Here is a 24800-nt window from a genome sequence, read left to right on the forward strand (position 1 = left end):
TTATGACTAAAATTTGCAAAGACCCATCGAAAAAACAAATTTTTAATAACACCTTTAGATATTTAGATAATATATTGGATCTCAATAATAACGACTATGTATGTACACTTTTTAGAGATTTTAAACTTTAAATAACGCTAAAACTAACAATGAACAATGCCCTGTCCTGGATTTTTATATCTATATCTTTTACGGGAAGCTTAATACTGAAATTTATAATACAAGAGATGACTTTTCATTTCCTATTGTAAATTATCCATTTTTAGATGGTGAAGTTCACTTGTTTATACATCTCAACTTATTTGAATCGCTCGTGTATGTAAAAACTTATTTGATTTCAACGACAAAAATCTTTTTAGTCCTGAAATTATTACACCAGGGTTTTCGATATCACAAATAGTAAAAACAATTATAAAATTTTATCATCGGTGCAAGGATATCATTCGTAAATATGAATCAACATGCAGACATCTTACCTAAATATAGGAAGATGGGGTATTACTGCCAATGATACAAATCTACAACCCATTCCAAATTTATAAAGGCTAACCAATATAGGTCAAGCTACGGTCTTCAACACAAGCATTGGCTCACACCGAACAGCTAAAAAGGGCCCCCAACAATAACTAGTGTAATACCTTTTAATCGGGAAAACCAACGGTCTAATCTATATTATATAAAAAAACGAGAAACGAGAAACACTTATGAACCACATAAACAAACGACAATTAAAGGTTTTAATGGTAACAAACCTTCTCCCTTATCTAAACCAATAGTGTAAGATCACAACATAGAAAGACACAATAAACAATATTAATTGGAATGGCTTGTAATTCAGTAGTTGTGGTTTGATTATGTGTTACATTTTTGTTTTTAAATAAATTACGCCGTTAGTTTTCTTGTTTGAATTGTTTTACATTCTCATGTCGGTGTCTTTTATAGCAGACTATGCGGTATGGGCTTTGCTCAGTGCAAAACTTTACAAACATTAAACGAAAGAAATTGATCTATAATACAATGTAAATACAACATTGACAAAAAAAGGGATGAATTATTGAATTGAAATTATTATACTGCTGTGAAATGCTAAATAATTTCAGAAAAAAACATCAACTTTAAAATAAAATACATCATATTATACACAGGTATATGAAAATAATTTTGTTATTAAGCATGCTTCTTCATCTTCTTTCTGTATAATCCTTCGTTTAGGAATACCAAGAACTTTTTAGTATATCAATACAACTATTCTTAAACTTTGTACATATTGGGTGAATATTAACAATAAAACTATAAAATTTTTGCTCGATAAAACTTCGTGTTCGTCATGAACAGGTGATAATGGAAGTGTTTAACGACCTTGACTGTATTTACATCCCTCGCGCGGTCGGATTGGTGCCCGAGGGCGTTTGGTGAGCTTTAAATGTTTTCTGCAGTTGGTGGTCAGGAACAGGTTGAATAATAGAAAATTTGGTGACTATGTTGAATGAATATATACCATCTATACTAGAGGTAAAGGATTCAACCGATACAGTAACGTCTGCCTCATATCTTGAATTATATCTAGAACTTGACAATGAGGGTCCATGGAAAACCAAACTTTATGACAAAAGAGATTATTTCAGCTTCCCAATTGTGAACTTTTCATCTCTATGTAGCAACATTTCAGCGTCGCCTGCATACGGACTATATCTCTCCCAATTCATACGATATTCCCGGGCTTGCATTTCCTATCATGATGTGCTTGATAGGGTATTGCTACTAACAAGCAAGCTACTAAACCAAGAGTTCCAAATGTTGAAGTTGAAACCATCCTTTCATAAATTTTAAGGACATCATCACGAGGCTATGGTTGACCGTTATGGAATAAACGTTTCACAGATGATATCGGATATGTTTCTAATGTCGTAACTAAAATACCGTTGCCTTTTCACGAATGAGACCTACCAAATTAGACTATTTACCGGATTTGTTATAAAACAAACAACACGACGGGTGCCACATGTGGAGCAGGATCTGTTTACCCCTCCGGAGCACCTGAGATCACCTCCATTTTTTGTAGGACTCGTGTTGCTAAGTCTTGATTTATATGTTGTGTCTTTTTTACTATTATTTGTCTGTTTGTCTTTTTATTTTTAGCCATGGCGTTGTTAGTTTATTTTCTATCTATGAGGTTGACTCTCCCTCTAGTATCTTTGGTCCCTTTTTCTAAGGCGCCATTTTGGTAAGCGGCCATCTTGGTTTTCTTGAGTTATTCTTTATCTGTTTACTTTGTTGATGTTTTTTATGAGTCTACTTCACAACGGCTGCTTTCAGGGTCAAATAGGTCAGCTTGGCTGCCCGCTTACCACGATGATGGAGTACTGGTCGATGAGTCTCGGACATAGTAATAACGATGACAGGAAGCATTATCAGGACAACTGTCGTTGGACAGTTAAAATGGAGATCCATTATCAAACACTTAGGATACAAGCCTCGGACGTTAGTCAGCACGACAATCCCCCATTTAATATGAGTTTTGGAGTTTATGTTGACACGGGTATTTACGTAGAAAACAAACGTTTACTGTACAGTGTTGGATTGGTTTCTGTCATCAAAAGTAGTTAGTCGTTGATCTGTCTATCATTAAACCCTCATCGTAGATAGTGAGTAAAGAAGAGCTGACCAAGCACGGTTGTTCAGCTGTAATGACTGAGACCTTAGGTGTCACACCACCAATTACTCCCTCCAATTTAGAACGTATGGGAAAGTATGCCTACTCGGACAAAAAATAGTGCATTTGATGTCATTGTTTACTTAAACGAACCAATAAATTGGCAGAAAGGAAACTTTTGGTGAAAGAGAAATATATTAAGACCATTTTGAGCTAAAATTTACTTGTTTATGAGTTTGCATTCAATGCACTCCATAGTATACTAATATAAGATAAATGCACATAAAGTTGTTTCTGTGGTGTTAAACATTGAAACATATGCTGTTTACAACCCCCAAACAAATGTTGTCATGCAGATTTAATGAAATTATTTGATTTTTACCCCTTATATCATTGCGTCATACTATGTACTTGGCAGATAGCATAGCATAATGTAAACACTGCAGAAGCTCACAAAAGTACCATTAATTATTCCAAATGAATTTTTTATATCTTAAAGTTTATTAACTGATGTAAATAAAAACAGTTAAATGACTATGACTGCACTTTTGATCAATTTGTATTACTTTACTGACACCTGATGATAAATAGGGGGGTCAATATTCATTGACACTTCACTACCTTGGATGTTTACTAAATTCATTGCAAAATTGTGGAAAGTCTTTAAAGCAGTAGAACAAACAAGGAAAAATCAGCAAAAACTGATCTTGATATTGAAAGTTCATGTTCTTGTAGCCCGAAATGAAATTTTCAAGTATTATCTATAAAAGTCATACATTACAGTCAGTTTAAATTGAGCTGTGAAATTTTTATTGTAAGTCGCATGATGCTCAGATAGGCTGTTTCTAACTACAAATTGACTAAGGATTGAGAATAAAGCAAAACAAAAGATTTCTAATCAACTTTGTTGTCTCTTTAGGTGTCACACCAACAATTACTCCCTCCAATTTAGCACGTACGTGAAAGTAGGCCTACTCGGACAAAAACATAGTGCATTTAATATCACGGTTTACTAAAACTAACCAACAAATTCGCAGAAATGAACTGTTGGTGAAAAAGAAATATATTCAGACTATTTTGAGCTTACATTTACTTGTTTATGAGTTTGCATTCAAAATTGAGGATTAATGCACTCTATAGTATACTAATTTAAGATTTCCAGAAAACCAGTGGTTATTTTTAGTGGTACCTCTATTTGGAAGACCCTTTCTTTTTTATATGATTTTAAACATCTGTTGAAAATTAGCATGTGGAAAGCTGTTACATGTTCAATTCAGGATATACCTGGTTTCTGTGAAGTTAAACTTCAGGTAAAATATTTAGAAAGCTGTGAAAATTGCAAAACTTGGTTGAACAGATAAGTACTTTTAATTGGTGGTATGACACCTTACTGTGTATAATTTATTGTTTGTCATGTACAGGTGATGTGATGTCTATATATTATATGAGGAAAAAGGAAATAATTTTGATGTTCACTGTACGAAGAAGTGAAAATTGATTGTAATGACAATCAATCAAAGGACTAGATACAAGTAAACATTGAAAAAAAAAAAAAAAAAAAAAAACAACATTACCAATATTATCAATAGGTGAAATTATCAAGAAATTACGATCTGAGAGTACTCGCAGTTACCTACAGCTAGTTAAAAGCCAAAATATTTAATAATAAAAAATCATGAATCAGACACTAAAATCTACTAAAACGAATTCGAGGGATTTAGTATGTTAACGGCATGGACAGTTAAAGAAGACATGACTTTTCCGATGCCAAATATAAATGTATCGACAGGTAGTAGGATAGTTAGGAGTTTACTTCTTAAATAAATAAAAAATGAACGTGTGTGAGTCTTAAAACATCCCGTTTTAAAAGAATAAATATTTTGTTATGTTTTAATTTGCTGATGAATTTATTAAGACATTTGTTTAAAGGTTCGAAGAGTTTACTCGGATCACATTATGACTCCGCACTTTTAGTACAATATTAACGTAAAATTTAGTATGTGAAATACCGTTTTTCTACAGGTTCTAAGTAATTTATTTAGCAGTGACATATAACATCACTACACACAGGGGCATAACGAACAAATTGGGATATATAAACATCGTATTATGGACCCAAAGGAAGCTCGCCGTCTCAAACATTCATGTATACGTTCAGGTATTTCACATCCTATATTTTATTGTAATAATCTTTACAAAGAACAAAAATGTCGGCATTCATCTCAAAATCGATATTTGTGCCAATGTCAACTATATTCAATGATCCAATTATAACATTGGTAAGATAACCTTTACTAATAGTTTGTTTGAAGGTTCGAGGAGTTTACTCGGATCACATTATGATTCCGCACTTTTAGTTCAATATTACCGTAAAATTTAGTATGTGAAATACCGTTTTTATAAAGTTCTCTACAGGTACGACCAAATTTATTAATCAATCTTTGTACATGTATCTATGAAAGAATTTAGTAAAGGTTTTAAGCAATTTATTTAGCAGTGATATATAACATCACTACACACACGGGAATAACGAACAAATTGGGATATATAAACATAGTATTATGGAGCCAAAGGAACATCGCCGTCTAAAAAATCATGTATACGTTCAGGTATTTCACATCCTATATTTTATTGTAATAATCTTTACAAAGCACAAAAATGTCGGCATTCATCTCAAAAGCTAACCAAACATGTAAACATAATTATTCGGAAAGAATATATTTACGATACTGTTGTCAAGTCATTACGGATTGCATATGTTGGTATAAATAGAAATCAGAAATAAACACATGTATTCTAAAACCAGTTGTTGGCATGATACGGATTATGTTGTTCTCATATATTTGATGATCACGGTAGGTATAGTGTCCGGCTAGGATTGTGGTTTTTCGAATGATTTGATTGGGCTTAATCGAGTGTGACCACTTTTTTTCGAGTGAATATGATCAAAAAATAAAATTGTAAAAAAAATCCAGACTTCTTTTCTAACAAGACGTGACATAGAAGCTTGAGTTAGATATTCAAGGTTATACATGATATGTTAGTATTTTAGATATAAAGATAGCATCATTCAGACATTGCTTTTCGATTAAAAAATTAAATTTAGCCTTAAAATGCTTTTATTCCAAAATACCGAACAAGCCATTTTCTTACACAAACCAATGCAAATGTCGACGGAAATACATACATGCAATCTATATATCCCTAGATATACAGACACTTTACAAAAACTATTTTTATTGCATTGAAAACGACATTTGGAGACCAAATTCAGTTTTTCATGGGTGTTTTCGAGAGCAGTCCGAGCTTTTTCGAGTGGGTACTTTTTTATCGAGTGATTATACACATTTCTTATAGCTAAAAATGTTATGTGTTTACGTTTAAAAACTATAAAATAAAGGCTCAAATTAAGTTCTTTCAAGGCACATGGTGTATCAACACTTGCATTTTATCACGAAACAAGTATCGTTCATTTGTATATATTCTTTTTCTCACATCTTATAAATTACATGTACAGTATATATCCGTGATGTCAACAATCTAATGTGAGTGTTCCGGACCATTTAAGTATTTGGACTTCATGGGATAACTACATGTGTTACTGAACAGCAAAATGTTGACTTGGAAGATAACTTCAATAAATGTCTTAATGAACTGTTAAACAAGAGTTCAACTGTTTTACTAACTGACAAAAAAAATTCAATATGATAAAGAGTCTAATAATTGATACGGACAGAAAACAGATACACCCAGATTAAAAGATTGAAAGATAATGGGTTTCAACTTGTAACTTGTGCTGTTTTGGGTAGCCTTTGAACTATGATTAATACATTTCATGTAACCGTCATTGTTATAGATAAGTTTATTGCATTATTGAATCGTTTCTAATGAATACCTTTACAGTCCCAAATTGGGTTTTCCCTTGGGCAATTATTTTTTTCGCCACCTCTTTCGCCAAAACAATATATTTTTCGCCACTGTATTACTTTTTTCGCCAAGTAACATAAATATATCTTTCGTTTAAAATATTCCTTTTTGTCTAACCCTCTCACCCCTAAGCCGTTCGTTTTCCCGTTTGAATGGTTTTTAACTAGTTATTCTGGGGACCCTTTATAGCTTGTTGTTCGGTGTGAGCCAAGGCCCCGTGTTTAAGGCCGTACCTTGACCTATAAAAACAACAGTAGTATACCGATGTTCAAAACTCATAAATCGATAGAAAAAAAAACAATCCGGGTCATAAACCAAAAGCGAGGGAAACGCATTAAAAACAAGATAATGACTACGAAACATTAAAATGTAACACACAGAGAAACGAACTAAGCATTAGACAAAATCCGATGAGAATACCAAATATAACATCAAAACTAAATACATGAATTTGGGATATAAAAGTACCGTGACACGTATTATAATAATGTGAATTTATACTCAAATATAAGAGGAAACAAACGATACAAAAGAAACACAACGTTAAAATGTAACACACACAGAAACAAACTATAATATAACATTGACCATATTCCTGAGTTGGTACATGACATTTCTTAAAGAAAAAAATGGTGGGTTGAACCTGGCATGCAAAACCTCCCTCTTTTATGGCCATGTTAAATACAACATTAAAATGACAACACAACATTACAGGACTACAATACAAATAAATAGAACACAATTGACAAAGAGTAACACGAATAATAGCTAACAAAAGGCAGCAGGTTTAAAATTTATTACACCAGAAGTGCGTTTGTCCACACAAGACTTACTAGTGACGCCCAGATACAAAAGTTTGAAAACCAAAACAAGTACAAAGTGGAACAGCATATAGGACCAAAAGTTAAAAAAAGTTGTGCCAAAAACGGCCAGGGTTTTCTGTTAGGTACCAGAACATCCCTATTATTTAGAATAATTTATTCTTTTGCAAACAGTAAATTTTATAAAATGACTATATAAAAGATATACATGATAAAACCGAAGTATTAACTAATTACAGAAAACAACCGAATACATTACATTACCCGACAAAATCCATCACAATCCAACACAAAAAATAGACACACCCGAATTATTCAAGGCCTCAACGCAAAGTTGGTTTACTTTTATAAATTGTTATTTTGATGGAGAGTTGTCTCATTGGCACTCATACCACATCTTCATATATCTATCATATGGTCCGACCATACGCGTACAGTTTGACCATATGAGTATACGCATATGGACGCGACCATACGCGTATGGTCCTAATACTCATATGGTCCGGAACATAAGCATAGACAATTCGAATTGAAACGTACATACATATATTGTATAAGATGAGATGTATGTTTGTTCTTAAAAGAGTAAACATCTTAGCGATTTCATTCTCTATTTTTCTTGTATCTTGTATTATTTATTTTATTGTTTAAGAAATGGAAAGCGAAAATGACCAAATGCTTAAACAGTGAGGAGGAGTCTGATTATGCAAATATAATAATTGGTCATACAGCAACGAAACACAATGATAACTTTCTGTCAATAAAAGAAAAGTGTCTTAAAAGTAGAAAACATGAATATTAATCAAGACATTACAATGTTGTTCCTGGTGTCGTTCGAATCTCTGGACAATCAAGCTGGCGATATCATTTAATAAACACATTTTGTATTGTCTGTCTTTGCTAAAGGATAATATTTAGGCTAATGAACTATTCAATTCATTGTTGATTTTATCTGAAATTTTATTCAAATTTTGTGTTCAATGGCAATAAAAATGGGGTGGATTAAGTGTGAGTTTTTTTTTTTATGTTTTCTTATTAATACATGTATGTTTCTTTTATTGATCTACGGAGTAACTGTAAAATCAAAAGTAGCATGAAATGAAGTTAAAATCAATATGAATGTTTTAGACACCTTTTTTTTTAAGGATCAAGTTATTTCTAAATAAACACTGGAAAGTAGTTGTATAACGCTCTCCAAACAGAAGATTTTCATTAAATTGAAAAAAAGATTCATTTTGATATGTTTTTGATGACTTATTGGGAATATATGATATAGTCCTTCACTTAATTACATTTATAAATTAGAAAAAAAGTCTAGAATACCTTCAAATTTTCTGTAAAAAAAACCCGGACCATTTGTCTAAAAACCTTTTTTTATTAAATACAAGGAAATTGAGCTTCTTTGTTGATCAAAACATAAATAGTATTCAATATAAGATAGGTAGTTATGTTAAAAACTGTTATAACTAAGAAATATCCGTTAATTGAACTGATCGCATGTTTTATCACTCGCAAAAGTCCGAACTACATTCGAAAAAAATGGACCAAATCACTCGAAAAACCACGATCCTAGCCGGACACTATACCTACCATGATGATGGTGTTATACTTAAACCCTAACGACAGGGGTTGTGCTTAGTTTTCATATGATGAAGACTGTTTTACTGTGCGTAACTTATATGTTTCTTTATTCAAAATTGGCTTAATGTATAGGGGAGGGTTGAGATATCACAAAACATGTTTAACCCAGCCTTTGTTAGTCTTGGATATATTTTTTTTAATTTTAGTTCATTTATATGTTTGTGATTTGACTGTGACGTACATTTCCACTGCACTAGTACACAATTTTATACCTTTAGAATGAGTGTTCGAGTGTCCGACGAAAACTCAAAATGGAAAGTCCTTAATGAAATGGCAAAATCAAAATATCAAGCACATCAAACGAATGGATAACAAATTTTATATTCCTGACTTATCCCAGGCAGAAAACCCTAGCCGTATTTGGCACAACTTTTTTTGGAACTTTTGGTCTTCTATGCTCTTCAACTTTGTACCTTTTATTTTTGGCTTTTGAACTTTTTTCATCATAGCGTTACTGCTTAGTCTTGTTTGGACGAAACGCACGTCTGGCGTATTGAATTTTAAACCTGGCACCTTTTGTTAGCTATTATTCGTGTGTTTCTCTGTTCTATATGTTCTCCCATTTACTTGTATTGAAAAGGTCTACTCCGTCTAAGTGGTGTGCCTTTTTCAAGAGGTGAAAATACTACTGAAAAGGTGATTGACATAGTAAAAAGGATAGGAGTGAACATAAAAGTTGATGACATTAGCGTAAGCCATCGTACAGGAAAATTCAAGGAAAATAAAACTCGCCAAATCATTGCAAGGTTCCCAAAGCATGATTTAAAAGTCGAAATTTTAAAATCGGCCAAGAAACTTAGAGAAATACCAGGTCTTCATGATATTTGTATAAACCAAGACTTAACAAAGACGCGAGATGAAATAGCATTCAAAGCTAGAGCGTATGTGCGCAACCATAGACTTAAGGCAACATGGGTGGTTGATGGAAAGATCATGATTATTGGGAACGACAACAAAAAACACGCCGTCACACGTATGTATGATCTGAATGACTATGTTTTCCAATCCGATAACTTTACTGAAATAAACGAGATTGAAGACAATCAAGAAACAGAAATGCAGTACGCCTCAAATGGTCATGACAGGGTCAGCGAACAACCAGCTAGTGACGTTCCTGTTCGACTTTATACGAGTGCACTAGGTACTAATAAATGATCAACCAATTAAAAACGATGTAAAAATATCACATTTACAATTTTCCTATACAGCGAAAATTTTAGATTAATCAAGCGTACACCTGTACTCATTTGACTATTAGTACTTATGAAAATGTATACATATTGTTACTTTGATACATGTAAAAATAATTTGCCAAAAATAGTTATGTTCTACTACATGTAATTCAAAGTGTCATTGTATTCTACCCCTTATATCGAAATAAGTTGTATTCCCGTTTCCTTTTGGCTTTTTACTTAATTCCCCCCCCCCCCCTTTTTTTTCCTCTGGTTATGTTTACAATTTTCCTATACAGCGAAAATTTTAGATTAATCAAGCGTACACCTGTACTCATTTGACTATTAGTACTTATGAAAATGTATACATATTGTTACTTTGATACATGTAAAAAAAAAATTGCCAAAAATAGTTATGTTCTACTACATGTAAATCAAAGTGTCATTGTATTCTACCCCTTATATCGAAATAAGTTGTATTCCCGTTTCCCTTTGGCTTTTTACTTAATTCCCCCCCCCCCCTTTTTTTTCCTCTGATTATGTTGATGGGTTTTCAGTTGTTGGTGTGTTTTTTTGTGTTTTTTTTTTTTTGTGTTTGTTTTATTTTCTTGCATTGTTTGAGTTTTTTTTGTTTTGTTGAATTAGTTAAAAAGATCAAATTCACTCAAAAAGCCTTTATTCATTGCTTATTAGTAGTAAATTAAAGCACCAAAAACAAACAAAAATGTTATTCTAATATATCTTCTTGATATACGAATCTTGATGTCCAAACAGAGTTAATACTATTTATTTTCTTTTAACAGTACAACTATTTTTGGCACTGTTGTGGTAAAATCCTGTTTTTTTTTCTGTTACATGTTCCACTCCCTTTTCACTTTGTATACATTTTACTTTTTCCTACTTACTTTTTTTGATCAGTCATCCACGTCCTACTATTCCTATCAGCTGTCGTCAGTCACTGTTGCCTCCAACACACGATCCGATTATAACCATTATTATACTATGAGCACACTAAGCCCCCACGCGTGTCCTATATTACACAAAGTATCTACTATAATAATACCGTTATGTCAAACGTTGACCTAATTACATATAGGGCACGCGTTGGGTCAAATTACTCGCGGTCTACTCGATTGCCTAAGCATCTACGCCTAACTATAGATCAACTTGTGTTATTACTGATCATAACAAAGTACAAATCTTTTGGTGTACATTTATATGTCCTATGTCGAATAATATGTAACATTGAAATAACAATGTTATTTTATGCTTTACTTAATGTTAGATTAAACTATTACTCAAAACAAAAACATAAACTTGATGATTTTCAGAATATGAATTTGAGTGTATTGTCGTCGTTGGTGATTTTACTGACCATCCTAATTATTGCCACGTGTTTATGGTTGTTTTATCTCATGTATAGAGCTGGTGATATAGAAAAAAATCCCGGTCCAATCTCTAATTCTACAAGTAGTCCAAGTATCTGTTCAACACATTCCGACTCCTGGCTCACTGGTAGTCAGTTTCTAACTTTTACATGTTTAAATACACAAAGTTTCCTAGCGAAACGAGACTTAATTGAAGCTGAGCTTAGCGACAGAGATATTTTGTTATTTACCGAAACCTGGTTTAATACACACACTGATGACAGCAATATCAAATTGGAATCTTTTAAAAAACCATACAGAAATGATAGAAATCATAAAGCAGGAGGGGGTGTGGCTATTTATGTGAAAGAAAATATTTTTAGTGAAGAAAAACCTGAATTTAAAATAAACGGATTGGAATGTGTTTGGGTCAAAATACATGTTAAAGGAACAAATATATTATTTGGGAATTTTTATAGACCGCCAGATTCAGATAACCAAACGTGGGAAAAAATAAACTATTCAATAGATCTTGCCATAAATTCGAATGCAGATAAAATTATAATTTGCGGTGATTTTAATGATGACCAACTTAATCATAGCAAACAAAATCTTAGAGAAATTTGCAACCAAAATAGCTTATATCAAATAATTACTGATGCTACATATTTTTGCGAAAAGTCAGTGTCGCTACTTGATCTCATTATGGTAAATGATCCGGATGTAATACTGTACTCAGAAGTTGGTGAAAACATCCTCGAAAATTCTGTACGTTATCATTGCCCTATAAGTGCAGTAATAAATATCGAAAAACAATTAACCAAATCCTTTAAAAGACAAATTTGGCAATACCACTTAGGCGATTATGACTTGTTTAAAAACGAACTCCTTAAAATTAACTGGGATTCTCTAATTGATAATCACAACATTAATACCGCGGCAGTAAATGTTACGGAAAAAATTCTCGAAGCGGCAGCAAAATCAATCCCGAATAAAATGGTTCAGGTTAGGAAAAATGATCCACCTTGGATGAATTCGAATATAAGAAAAATGATTCGGAAGCGTAAAAGATTAAATAAAAAGGCAAAAATAACAAACGATGAAATTGATTGGTCAAATTTTCGACGTATAAGAAATAAATGCATAAACTATGTTCGATCAAGTAAAAAAAAATTCTTAGAAAAGCAAATAAGTAAAGTTGATAGTATTCACACATTAAGCACTAAACAATGGTGGAAAACCATAAAAAATTTGATCGGACTACCAAACAAAAAATCAACATATCCAACTTTAATTTTCAATAACCAATATATAGAAAGTGATTACGACAAGGCTACATATTTTAACGATTATTTCTGCGCTCAGTCTTCTGTTGATGATTCACATAATGTATTACCAATATTAGAAAATGATGAAATTAATAAACTAGAGGAACTGGTTATTAGTGAGCAGGATGTTGAAGATGTACTTTTGAATCTTGATATTTCAAAAGCTACAGGGCCTGATTTAATCAGTCCAAGACTCCTGAGGGCGGCAGCAACTGTCTTGAAGTATCCATTTACAAAACTTTTTAATCTATCCCTCTTAACAGGGAGGTTTCCAGATGTGTGGAAACTAGCAAATGTTATACCTGTTTATAAAAACAAAGGTGGCCCAGAATTTTTACTTAATTATAGACCTATATCTTTGCTGTCTAACATTGGTAAGACAATGGAGAGATGCATTTTTAAATACCTTTTTAACTTTATTATTACAAATTCTTTATTAACAAAATTCCAGTCTGGTTTCATCCCTGGTGATTCGACAGTAAACCAACTACTATGTATTATTAACGATTTTGGTAAAGCATTAGATGAAGGGAAAGAGGTCAGGGTAATTTTCTGCGACATTAGTCGAGCTTTCGACCGAGTTTGGCATAAAGGCTTACTATATAAGCTTAGAAAAATAGGAATTAATGGTAACTTGTTACTTTGGTTTGAAAGCTATTTAAACTCAAGAAGGCAACAGGTTGTCATTGGTGGAGAAACATCCAATAACGAACATGTCTCAGCTGGGGTACCCCAAGGGTCTATCTTGGGTCCTATTTTATTTCTCATTTATATAAATGACATAGTCAATGACATCGAATGTGATATAAAACTTTTTGCTGATGACACCTCAATTTATATAGTGGTTGATAACGAATATGAAGCGGCAGAAAAGCTAAATAAAGATGTTGAGAAAATACATAATTGGTCTAAGCAATGGCTTGTCAATTTCAACCCTAACAAAACAGAAATAATGACCATTTCAAAGAGGCATCATAAACCCCACCACCCGCCAGTGTATATGAATAATAATATCATAAAAGAAGTTGAGTCGCACAAGCATTTAGGGGTAATTATAAATGAAGATGGAAGCTGGAACAATCATGTAAAAATGATTATTGATAAGGCTATTCCTAGATTAGCATTATTTCGAAAGTTAAAGTTTAAACTTAAAAGGAAACATTTAGAAACTATTTATTTATCTTTCATACGCCCAGTCTTAGAATATGGGGACATTGTCTGGGATAACATACCTAATTATTTAAAAACATCTCTGGAAAACTTACAACTAGAAGCAGCAAGAATCGTTACAGGTGGTACTAAGGTAACATCGAGACAGTTGCTGTACGATGAAACCGGTTGGGAAACTCTCCAGTCTCGGCGTGATAAACATAAGTTATTAAAATTTCATCAAATGTTTCACGGAGATTGTCCTGATTATCTTTCTGTTTTAGTTCCAAATCAGAGACTAGATATACACGCCCACAGGACTAGGGGGTCTTCAAATTTACAAACTGTATTATGCAGAACAAGCTATTATCAAAAGTCATTTCTACCAGTCGTAGTAAACCTTTGGAACAATATTCCTGACGACATTCGTCTAAACCAATCAAAATCGGGTTTTAAAACTTATCTTTCTCAAAATATTAATAAAATACCATTATATTTTCACTTCGGCTGTAGAAGAGAACAGATATGCTTAGCAAGACTAAGGCTCCAGAGTAGTGTTCTAAGGGACCATCTATTTAAAAAAAATCTAATCGAGAACTCACTGTGTTCCTGTGGTCGAGTAGAAACTACCTCTCATTATTTCTTCAAATGTCCAAAATATAATGAAATTCGAAGGGATACTATCGGGACGATCTCTTGTTCTAATCTTAAGATTATTTTATATGGGGATAGTCTAAAAGCTGACGAGGACAATATGCAAATATTTCATAAAGTTTCTGAATACATTAATAAAACAAAACGTTTTGAAAGTTAATCTAGTATGTGTATATATATATTATATATTTAGACTTTTTTTTTAAATATGATGTTAAATCGAGTGGATGACCCGGTGTAGTTGGTTGTGGTCGGACGTGTGTGTTGGTTCCAGTGACTGTCTAGAAAAGTAAATAAGAGTTGACTGTTTCTTGTTTTTTTTTATTTTTTTTATTTTTTTTTTCTCACTTTTTATTTTTTTCCTTTATTTTATTTGTTGTATTTTTTTTATTTTTTGTGTGTGTGTGTTTATTTATTCAATGTATCATATGCTACCATAAAATGAATATACTGTTGGCACGTAATATTGTATGCTAAATAGATGTTTTTTTTGTTTTTTTTAGGGAGACGGATTTATAAAAGTTTTTCCAAACTTGTTTCCGAATCCCATATTTGTACTTTATGTAACATTGTAATATTTGTCTTGAAATTGTTTATTAATAAATATTGTTTAAACTAAGTGTTAGTGAGATGATTTGTGGGAAACAGTGCTATAAGAACACATATTTTGTTCAAATATTTTCAACATTCATTTGCATATGTGTATATCCATAACCGCCACAGTGGTATTGTGATAGCGTGCTGATATTGGTTGCAGGAGTGCCTGTATTTGATCTTTGTTAGAATTAAACGAAATGTTATTTGTTTTCTCTGCTAAACACTGCATATTTAAGGGTAAGAGCAAATATTGATCGGTACGGAGAAATAATTATATGTCCAGATGCTCTGTGGACTTGTGACTTAACACGTAAATATTATTCAATCATCGTGTCGGTTTATAACAAAGCTAGGTTCATACTCATGTTTTCGAGCAGAGTATGCTCATTCAAAGTACATTTTAAAGTATCGCTTATTTTCCGACGACGTGTTTTAAAATATCGTTATTTTAGCGGTGCGTCTACATATAATAAGATATGTTTTGCTATGTGTTATACTTGTAGCACGTGCATTTACATATTTATGTTGTGTTTACACTAAATTGCCAAATCAATCGTTTGATAGGTAAGAAATACGTGTCTGAATGTGATGTTATGACATTGACAATTTAGGCAGGATTCTGGAGAACCACATGTTAAATAAAAATTCATGGTAAGTATCATTTTTCGTCACGTAATAAATGTTTGACACGGACACAAACTTCAGCGTATGAAGTTCAGTATTTTGGCTATATTACTCTTAAATACTCCTGAAGTATTGTGTTTAAACCTGGACGACTTATTACACAGAATTCATTGGTTGGCAAAACAAATCCCGTTAGGTTAGTATGTTGAGTAACGTACGCTTGTCATTAATTGAAAATCTGTAAAAACAAAACACACAAAAGTAAAATTAACCTAATGATTAAATGAATGTTATAACCTAGAATTGAAAAGTTAACAAAATCGAAAAAAAAGGCGGTTCAGCAATTTAACTTTAATATAGGTACACATGTATTATCAGCAATTACATAAGCATGTAGTTACAAACTATGGTTAATATAACTGTATTGTGTATACTGATTCGATTTTTTTCAAAGTTTTTATTCCACTTTGTAAATACAGCTGTTATGCACTCCACATCATTTTAGGGACATATGTGATTTTATAATATAGCTTGTCTGGTTAAACTCCTGGATTCCAGATATGATCTCTATGTTTCATCTCGAAGAGACATCACTTCGCAATGTTACAAGAATAATTAGATATGATTAGCAGTGCAATTTATTTGGGAGAGAGACTCAAAGTGAAGGAATGAGTTGTACCGAATTTAATATAAGAGTAAACCCAAGGAAGTTCGGGCTATATAAATGTTGAAAAAATGCAGTAACCCATTATTTTGACCTTTGAAAATATTGTAGTGTAGACCTGTGTGCACGTGTAGTAAAGCAGAAAAAAACCCCCAGAAACACATCTATCTAGAATGTTAGATACGGATTAAACATATAATGATCACTCTCTGATGAGGGTTTATCGTGGAATATATCCCTGAACGAACCCTAATCAGTGCATATTTGTTCAGTGTGTTTATTTGCATTTTTTTTATTGAGTTAAGCCTTCCAATTGATATTTTATAGTGTGTCTTTCTATGTTACAGGAAAGGGAGAATGATTGGCACCATTAAAACGTTTAATCCCGCTGCAAATGTTTGCAGAAATCAGGAAAGTTAGTCTTTGTTTAAAAGTGACACCTAACATCCACGTATTCCAACATCAGTCTGAATTCCGATAGCAAAAAATCTTATTCGGAAGACTCCGTATACATACTATAAATATTTCATTGTAATCATATTACAAAATATCGATCACATGATGCTAGTATTACTAGACTTGCAATTGCTTTAAATCAGTCCTTGTATTAAAGTGACACCTAACATCCACGTATTCCAACATCAGTCTGAATTCCGATAGCAAAAAATCTTATTCGAACGACTCCGTATACATACTATAAGTATGGTATTGTAATTATATTACAAAATATTGATCACATGATGCTAGTATTACTAGACTTGCAATTGCTTTCCATCAATCCGACATTTATATAATGTTTCGGCGGTTTTTGTATTATATGCTTATGATAAATGTATAACATTTATGAAAGGGTTTAAGCATTGTAGGCCCGCCATCATCAGGGATTTACCTATATCAATTTATTTTAATTTTGTCGTTGTCAATAGATCTGCAATATTTTTATGCTTTTTATAAGCTATTATTGGTTTGCTTGAAAATATTTCGTTGCAAACTGCATCATGTGTTAGTAGGTCCCAATGTTGACTAATGCATTGTTTAAATTTATGAATGCATGGATTAAATTTCCTTGCCAATTCTAAAGGAATTTCCCTTGTGTTTTGTTTGGCCTTTTTTCTTATTAAATCAGATCTATTGCATAATAATGCCTCAGTTATGTACTTTTCGATTTCAACCTGTTTGTATCCTCTCTTTATTAAGTTCGATCTGAACTGTAACAAAATATATTGTAAATCAACGTCATTATTTGTTGTTTTAATGTATCTGATTACTTCGCCCTTGATAAACCCTGCAAACACATGTCTACTGTGACAGCTTTTACGATCTAGATAAAGGAAGGCATTTGTCGGTTTAAAGTGTGTTTTCGCATCCAAAATATTTTCGTTAGAAAATCTAGTTCCTTGGAAAATATTAACATCAAGAAATATTATTTCTTTAGATGAGAATTCTGGTGTGAATTTCAGGAACGGATGATGAGTATTTGCTAACTCTAGCAAATCCTTAATTTCCTTCGAATCGCCGTTGGATATCTTCCGTTAATATTTCGTCTCACTCCAAATTTAGCTTCCAAAGTGATTGCATAAAGATTTTCGCTTTTACAGTAACTGGGCTTAATAGTCCTAACGGATCGAAAATCTTGGACGATTGCCGTAAAATATATCGTTTAGTTAGTTTTCCTTTTTTGTCCATCTCGAACGTGTTACTTTCATAAAACAACTTGTCCGATTTAACGTTCCATTGCATACCAAGAATTTTAGTAAGCTCATCTTTGTCTAAGGTTTGTTCTTTGCTAGCGATTTCTTGTAATTTTGGACTGTTTGAATTCCAAGAGCGTAGGTTGAATCTGCCTTTCGTAAGTAATTCTCTCGATCTCCTGTAAAACTCTATTACGCTATTTTCGTTATCAAAGCTAGTTAATATGTTGTCCACATATAACCAATTTTCAAGTGTATCTGAAAGTTTCTTCGGATTTTCCTTAAAGTGCTTGAGAAGTGTGGCGCTCAAAATGAATGGCGAACGTGTAGCTCCGAAGAGTACGGACTTGAAGCGATATGTTATTAGCGGACTTGCTGTGTTTGTAGGATCGCTAAGCCATAAAAACCTCGTTGCATCTCGGGTTTTCTCGTCGAGCTGAATTTGTAGAAATGCCTTTTCTAAATCTGAAGTTGTAGCATATTTCTAAGCGCGAAATCTCATAAGTATTCCCGTAATGTCATTCATAACAGGTGGGTGTGATTCTAAGCATTCAATTAGACTTGGATTATCTCTTTCATCTTTGCAGCTACAATCATAAACAATGCGTATTGGCGTAGTAGATGATTCCTTGGCAACAGGGTGATGTGGGATATAGTGTACGGGTCGATCGGTAGGAAGTTTTGTTTCCTCAACCTTTTCAATAAAATGTCTTCTCTCCTGCTCCATTATGATATCTCCATACATTTTAAGTATATTAGGTTTGTTTGCTAAACGTCTAATAACGTTACCTGTCCTCTGTTTCACCAATTCCATGTTATGCGGCAGCGGAAGAAAGTCTGGTTTCCATGGTAACTTAGCTGTGTACTTTCCATTTTCTAGTATTATACACTTTTCTCCGTATTCTCTTACAACTTTAGACTGACTTTTAATGTTATCGCTTCCTGAAACCCCCAACGATTCTAAGTTCCAAAACTTTTCCAAGTCGCAAACAACGGCTCTGTGGTCCGTCAAAATATTCATAATTGCCGATTGTTTTGAACTACTTCCGTTCTTAGTTAGTACGGGTTCCGACAAGAGATAACCAATTTTCGACTTTACTGCGGTCGGTCCATTTCCTCTTATTATATTATCTTCAATTATATTGACCAGTAATAGTCTGCGCCAATCAATAAAGATATGTTAAACTTGTCTTCTGCGCATATCGGATGTGCGAGTCGTAAACCATGTAAGTATGGCAGTGCTTTTATTTCCTTTTGTGATTTTGTCTGAATAGGGGCGGCAATTTTCGGTACAATTATTACTTCTATTTCTATTCTTTGATTATCAACTGTTTCAATAGCTATGTTTGCTTTATTAAGATGACGAACTTGTCCTTCGTTTCCTCCAAATCCAGATATTTTCAGTGCAATCTTTTCGGTGGACTCAATTTCTAATTTTCTAGCTAAATCTTCAGTTATGAATGAGTTCTGTGCTCCCTCGTCAAGTAAAATATTTGTCATGATCGATCGATTTTCGAACCAAACTGGAGTTACGGCAGTTTTCATTAAAACATCTGTATGTGCAGTAACAGTAGAATGTAAGGATGTGGTTAGCTCCAGTGTCGTTTCCTCTACGGCGGTATGTGCTACGGTCTTTTGTGAACTATAATGGTTTTCGGTCAAGCTCTTTGGTTCTGTGTTATGTACTTGCAAATGTATGCTCGTGTGATGTCTCTTTTCGCACTGGCGGCATTTAAATTCAGACTTACATTCAGCTACTCTATGACTTCCGAAACAGTTAAAACATACCTTTTTTCGCTTCACAATTTCTATTCGTTTCTCAACATCTTTCACGTTTTTGCATGTATTTGGATGATGGGATTTTTTCACAAAATAAACATTTCTTACGTGACTGTTTTCCGTTCTTTCCGTTAAATGCTTCGGCAATAAACGAAGCGGTCGGTAAAATTTCTAAATCTTCATTACTTGGACCTGTAGATTGTTCTGCATACTTCCCTCTTTATTGCTGTTCTCAATGATTCTATGTCCCAGTCGTCGTTTCCGTGGTCTCGGGTTATGTTTTTTGTGAGTGGTCAACCGGTGATACATTGCGCGGCTATTCCCTGAATTCGATTTTGCAAATACGTAAATTTCTACACGTCTGTTAATGTTTGGTTATCGTGTATTGTTGATTGATACGCATCCCAGAAAGGTTGCCAGTTTAACAAATTGCCATTAAAATGTGGTAGATTCAATTTTGGTAGCTTGTGGTAGATGCTAGAATTTGTTGCGCTCATTGACGATCTGTATTGCATATCATTATTCTGCATGGGATGTGGAGTATTACATGTAGATGTGGAGTTGATAAAAACAAAATCTGCTGCATTTGGATTTAAGTTCTGATTAGAGCTAGTTTCATTTGATTTGTTTTTCTGTTTTGAACTTGATGAATTGCGTACTTTTGTCAAAATTCGTTCTATATCTAAAACATACCGATCTGAATCTTCTATCTCTGCCTCCATGTTTTCCTCTGCAATCTCCTCTAATATTTCATTATCAAGTTTCGAAAGAATATCCCTCTTCCTCTTCAAAGTTTCACATATGCTTTCTATTTCGTCGCGTTGTGTTGTTTCTTTCTCTAATTCCTCTTCAATCTTTAAAATTAATCTCCTTGCGGCTCCTTGATGACCCACTCTAATGGCTTTCTTTTTCGTCATTATCCTGGTCACGGCACCAATAAGACGGATGGGTTAACTGAAAGTCTGGACAGACAGTAAAACAACGTCTGGTTCGTTTGATCGTATAATCTCAACTCAATATAGTAACATGATACATAACAATAGAACAACGTTAACAGAAGATATGATGACGTTAACAATGTGAATGGAAACGGCGTTAAAAGTAGTGTTAACGTTTGACGCGTAAGTTAAACTGTCTCTAAATCACCGACGGTAACTATAGGACACAGAATCATAATGATTAATTTATTGTGGAAGGAAGAGAAGCGACGCACAACATGAAGTCTTCTCGTTTAATAGTATAGAAGATATTTTGTGATTTGACCCCATCAACTTAAAAGTTTTTTTTTACAATGAAATAACTGATTTTTCTTTATAATTATTTAATGATAGCAGCTCTGAACATTATTATTCTTAAACATGAAACTGTTGTAAGTGATGGTATAACAAATATTTAAAACAAATTCCTTTAAAGCTTTGTGAAAAGTAAGTTTCACAAATTTTATCTATCGAAATATGTAGCAAGTGACTATTTATATCCCCACTAGAAAGCCTTTGGTTGAAGACTAAGTGAGCATAAAACCATGCATACCCGATGACAAACAAGTTATAAGTAAAATATTCAGTATAAAATTAAAGTTTTACGGCCGCCGACAAGGTAATGAATTTTATTCTATATACACGAAGCTCTCATATTACGTTGGCCAATATGTAGATTAGATATCAATAGCTATTTTTAAATAATTTAAAATAAAATCTATGAACGGTTAACACTGATTTGAATTAGTGTCTTCTTCATAACAGTCTTGAACACTAAAACTAGATATACGATAAAAGACACAGCTATTTTTAGCTCACCTAGCCCAAAGGGCCAAGTGAGCTTTTCTGATCACTTGGCGTCCGTTGTCCGTCGTCCTTAACTTTTACAAAATTCTTCTCCTCTGAAACTGCTGGGCCAAATTTTACCAAACTAGGCCACAATCATCATTGGAGTATCGAGTTTAGAAAATGTGTCCTGTGACCCGGCCAACATACTGAGATGGCTGTCATGGCTAAAAATAGAAATAAAGGGATAAAATGTAGATTTTGTCTTATATCTCTGAAACCAAAGCATTTAGAGCACATCTGACATAGGGTAAAGTTGTTTATCAGGTCAAGATCTATCTATAATATTCAGATGAATCGGACAACCCGTTGTTAGGTTGCTGCCCCTGAATTGGTTATTTTAAGGAAATTTTGCGGTTTATGGTTATTAACTTGAATATTATTATAGATAGAGATAAACTGTAAACAGAAATAATGTTCAGCAAAGTAACATCTACAAATAAGTTTGCATAACCAACATGATCAATTGACCCTTTAAAGAGTTATTGCGTTTGATAGTAAGTTTTCTACAATTTCCATACATTTTGTAAATCTTTACAAAATATTTTACACTGTTACTACTAGGCCAAGTTCATTATAGATAGAGATAATTATAAGCAGCAAGAATGTCAGTAAAGTAAGATCTACAAACACATCACTATCACCAAAACAAATTTTTGTCATGAATCCATCTGTGTCCTTTGTTTAATATGCACATAGACCAAGGTGAGCGACGCAGGCTCTTTAGAGCCTCTAGTTAGTGTTTGGAACAGGTTGGCTAATTGTGCACCACAGTTCAAAATAGAAACATGTTGGGAAAAACGAGAGAACTGTCGAACATCCAAATATGCTATCCACACTGATCTGTGTCCACACTTGTTTTACGCTTAAAAATAATTGTACTTTTGTGGCATACTATTTCATGGAATTTCCCTGTTTTGTCGATCCATCAATTTCGCGTTGTTTTATTTTTTAGGTAATTTTCCTCTACTCTTTATATTTTATACCATTGATTCTCTATTATTGATAATTAGAACACCATGATTCTCTTTTCTTTTTTTCCCTTTTTTCTCTATTTTCTATTTTGTTTGCCGTTTATTCTAAACATTTACTCATTTTAACTATTCTGTAAACCCCATACAAACCCTCATATGTTATTGTCCAACAGGAAGAGTTATAATTGACATTGGGGCAGTTTTACGTAATCAGGTTGCATACTATAACCCTGACTTTAGCATTAAAATCATTACTTTGTCGATTCAACAATGGAACACGTTATTGTCCTTGGTTTTTAAACAACACTTAATCCAATGCTCATATACACATTTACATCTGTAGTTATAAATAAGTTCAACTGTGTAGTTTTTACTGTAAAAGATGTCAAATTAATGTAAACCGAATTAAGTCAGCTTTTAATTTTCCGCCATAATGTTCTGCGTCACGAAACTAATAATACTTTTGACCTCCTCAAACAAAGCTGTTACGGTTTTTTGTTTTCTTATAAAAAACATGTTAGCTTAATAATTGACATTATTATCTAATAATGAGTATTTTACTGTTTTATTAATATTTCTATATTATTTGCTATTTTTCTGTCATTTTTTGTTCCATGGTCTATTGCACTGGAAATTATCGTTCTATTGCACCTGTATGCAGTCTGTTGCACTGACCTGTTATGACCTCTTAAGTTATTTATGTTGTCCAATCAAATTGGTTTTTTTTAAAACATTCTTGATATATCCGTTAAATTTTGAAGAATATTTAATATGTTGACTTAAATGATTTCTTGTCATTTTATTGAATTTCTAAAGTATTGGTTGTACATGTATGCTCCTTACACATTATAATTAATACAGTTGTTACTTTCATGTGTTTTATTTCTAAGAATTTGTTAGAACTGACTCAGTATGTATTAGGTTATAAAACAGTTACTGAATGTGTTACAGTACAATAGATCAAAATATATTTCCCTTGGTATGAAGATCGGCTAATTGTTCTATTGCCCTCAGGCGTTGGCTTCAGGCAATAGAACAATGAGCTGATCTTCATACCTCGGGTAATATATTTTGATCTATTGCATAATTACATATTAAATAACTGTATATTATTGCATAACAAAATAATATTTTCCATAGAAAGTAACCAAAAGTTAGCGTGCAATAAATTCTAATATTACACTAGTGCAATAAATCTTCAAAAAATCATGACGTCATCAACGACAAAATCTTAGTTTAAACCGATTTTAACTTTTAGATATTATATTGCTATACAATAAAAGGGTTATTGCATGCATGAATATTGGTGAATATTGGCCTTCATAGAACATATATTGCACTCGCAAGCTCGTGCACAATTCTACTCGGGACAATATTCTCCAATATTTATGCAATAAGTCTATATTAGAAACTTGCATGCTTGAAGGTTTATAATATTTCAAAAGAATCGAATATTATGTGATCTTAAATATATACAAGGTTCCCGTCATAGCTTTTGATACCACACATTTGATTAAAGATCTTTTATTAAAAATGTTAAAAATTCTTCTGTCTACCCATCTTCCAGCCATTCCAATCAACTGAAAAAAGAATAATGCACAATGTAGAGACATATATAAACACCTATGATGTTCCCACAAAGGCTACAACCAATAATTAACAGTAAGCTGTTCGAAAGTCCTCATCCTATAAACATATGCAAAGTTGTGTGGAGTTTTTTTACTTGAATTTGTTCGTTTTCGTTTGCGTATGTTTTTTTTATGTTATGGCATTGCCTGTTGTTTTTTTTTTTGACTGTCCATTTTTAGTATCGTCCGTATCTCCTTCACAAGGTTAAAACGCTCGGTACATTATATTTATAAAACATACAATAGTCTAATTTGAAAAGCTGCACATATAATCTAGTATACATGTAGGCTACACACAGTTCTTTTAA

At 32.9% G+C, this 24800-nt stretch overlaps 2 protein-coding genes across 2 annotated transcripts; both read right to left on the bottom strand.

Annotated features, from left to right (window-relative positions):
- Positions 1-18772: 18772 nt before the first annotated feature.
- Positions 18773-19309, bottom strand: LOC139500480 (uncharacterized). The gene has a single exon (XM_071289219.1). The coding sequence runs from the start codon at positions 19307-19309 to the stop codon at positions 18773-18775; it is 537 nt and encodes a 178-aa protein (XP_071145320.1).
- Positions 19310-20420: 1111 nt separating this feature from the next.
- On the bottom strand, positions 20421-20984 carry LOC139500481 (uncharacterized). The gene has a single exon (XM_071289220.1). It carries the CDS (start codon positions 20982-20984, stop codon positions 20421-20423), a length of 564 nt encoding a protein of 187 aa, XP_071145321.1.
- Positions 20985-24800: the final 3816 nt, after the last annotated feature.

Source organism: Mytilus edulis, chromosome 13 (genome assembly GCF_963676685.1).
Source record: "Mytilus edulis chromosome 13, xbMytEdul2.2, whole genome shotgun sequence".
NCBI lineage: Eukaryota > Metazoa > Mollusca > Bivalvia > Mytilida > Mytilidae > Mytilus > Mytilus edulis.

Excerpts from the sequence above, each read along its gene's own strand:
- LOC139500480 (XM_071289219.1), bottom strand. The coding sequence starts at position 19,309 with ATGAATATTTTGACGGACCACAGAGCCGTTGTTTGCGACTTGGAAAAG.
- LOC139500481 (XM_071289220.1), bottom strand. The coding sequence starts at position 20,984 with ATGACGAAAAAGAAAGCCATTAGAGTGGGTCATCAAGGAGCCGCAAGG.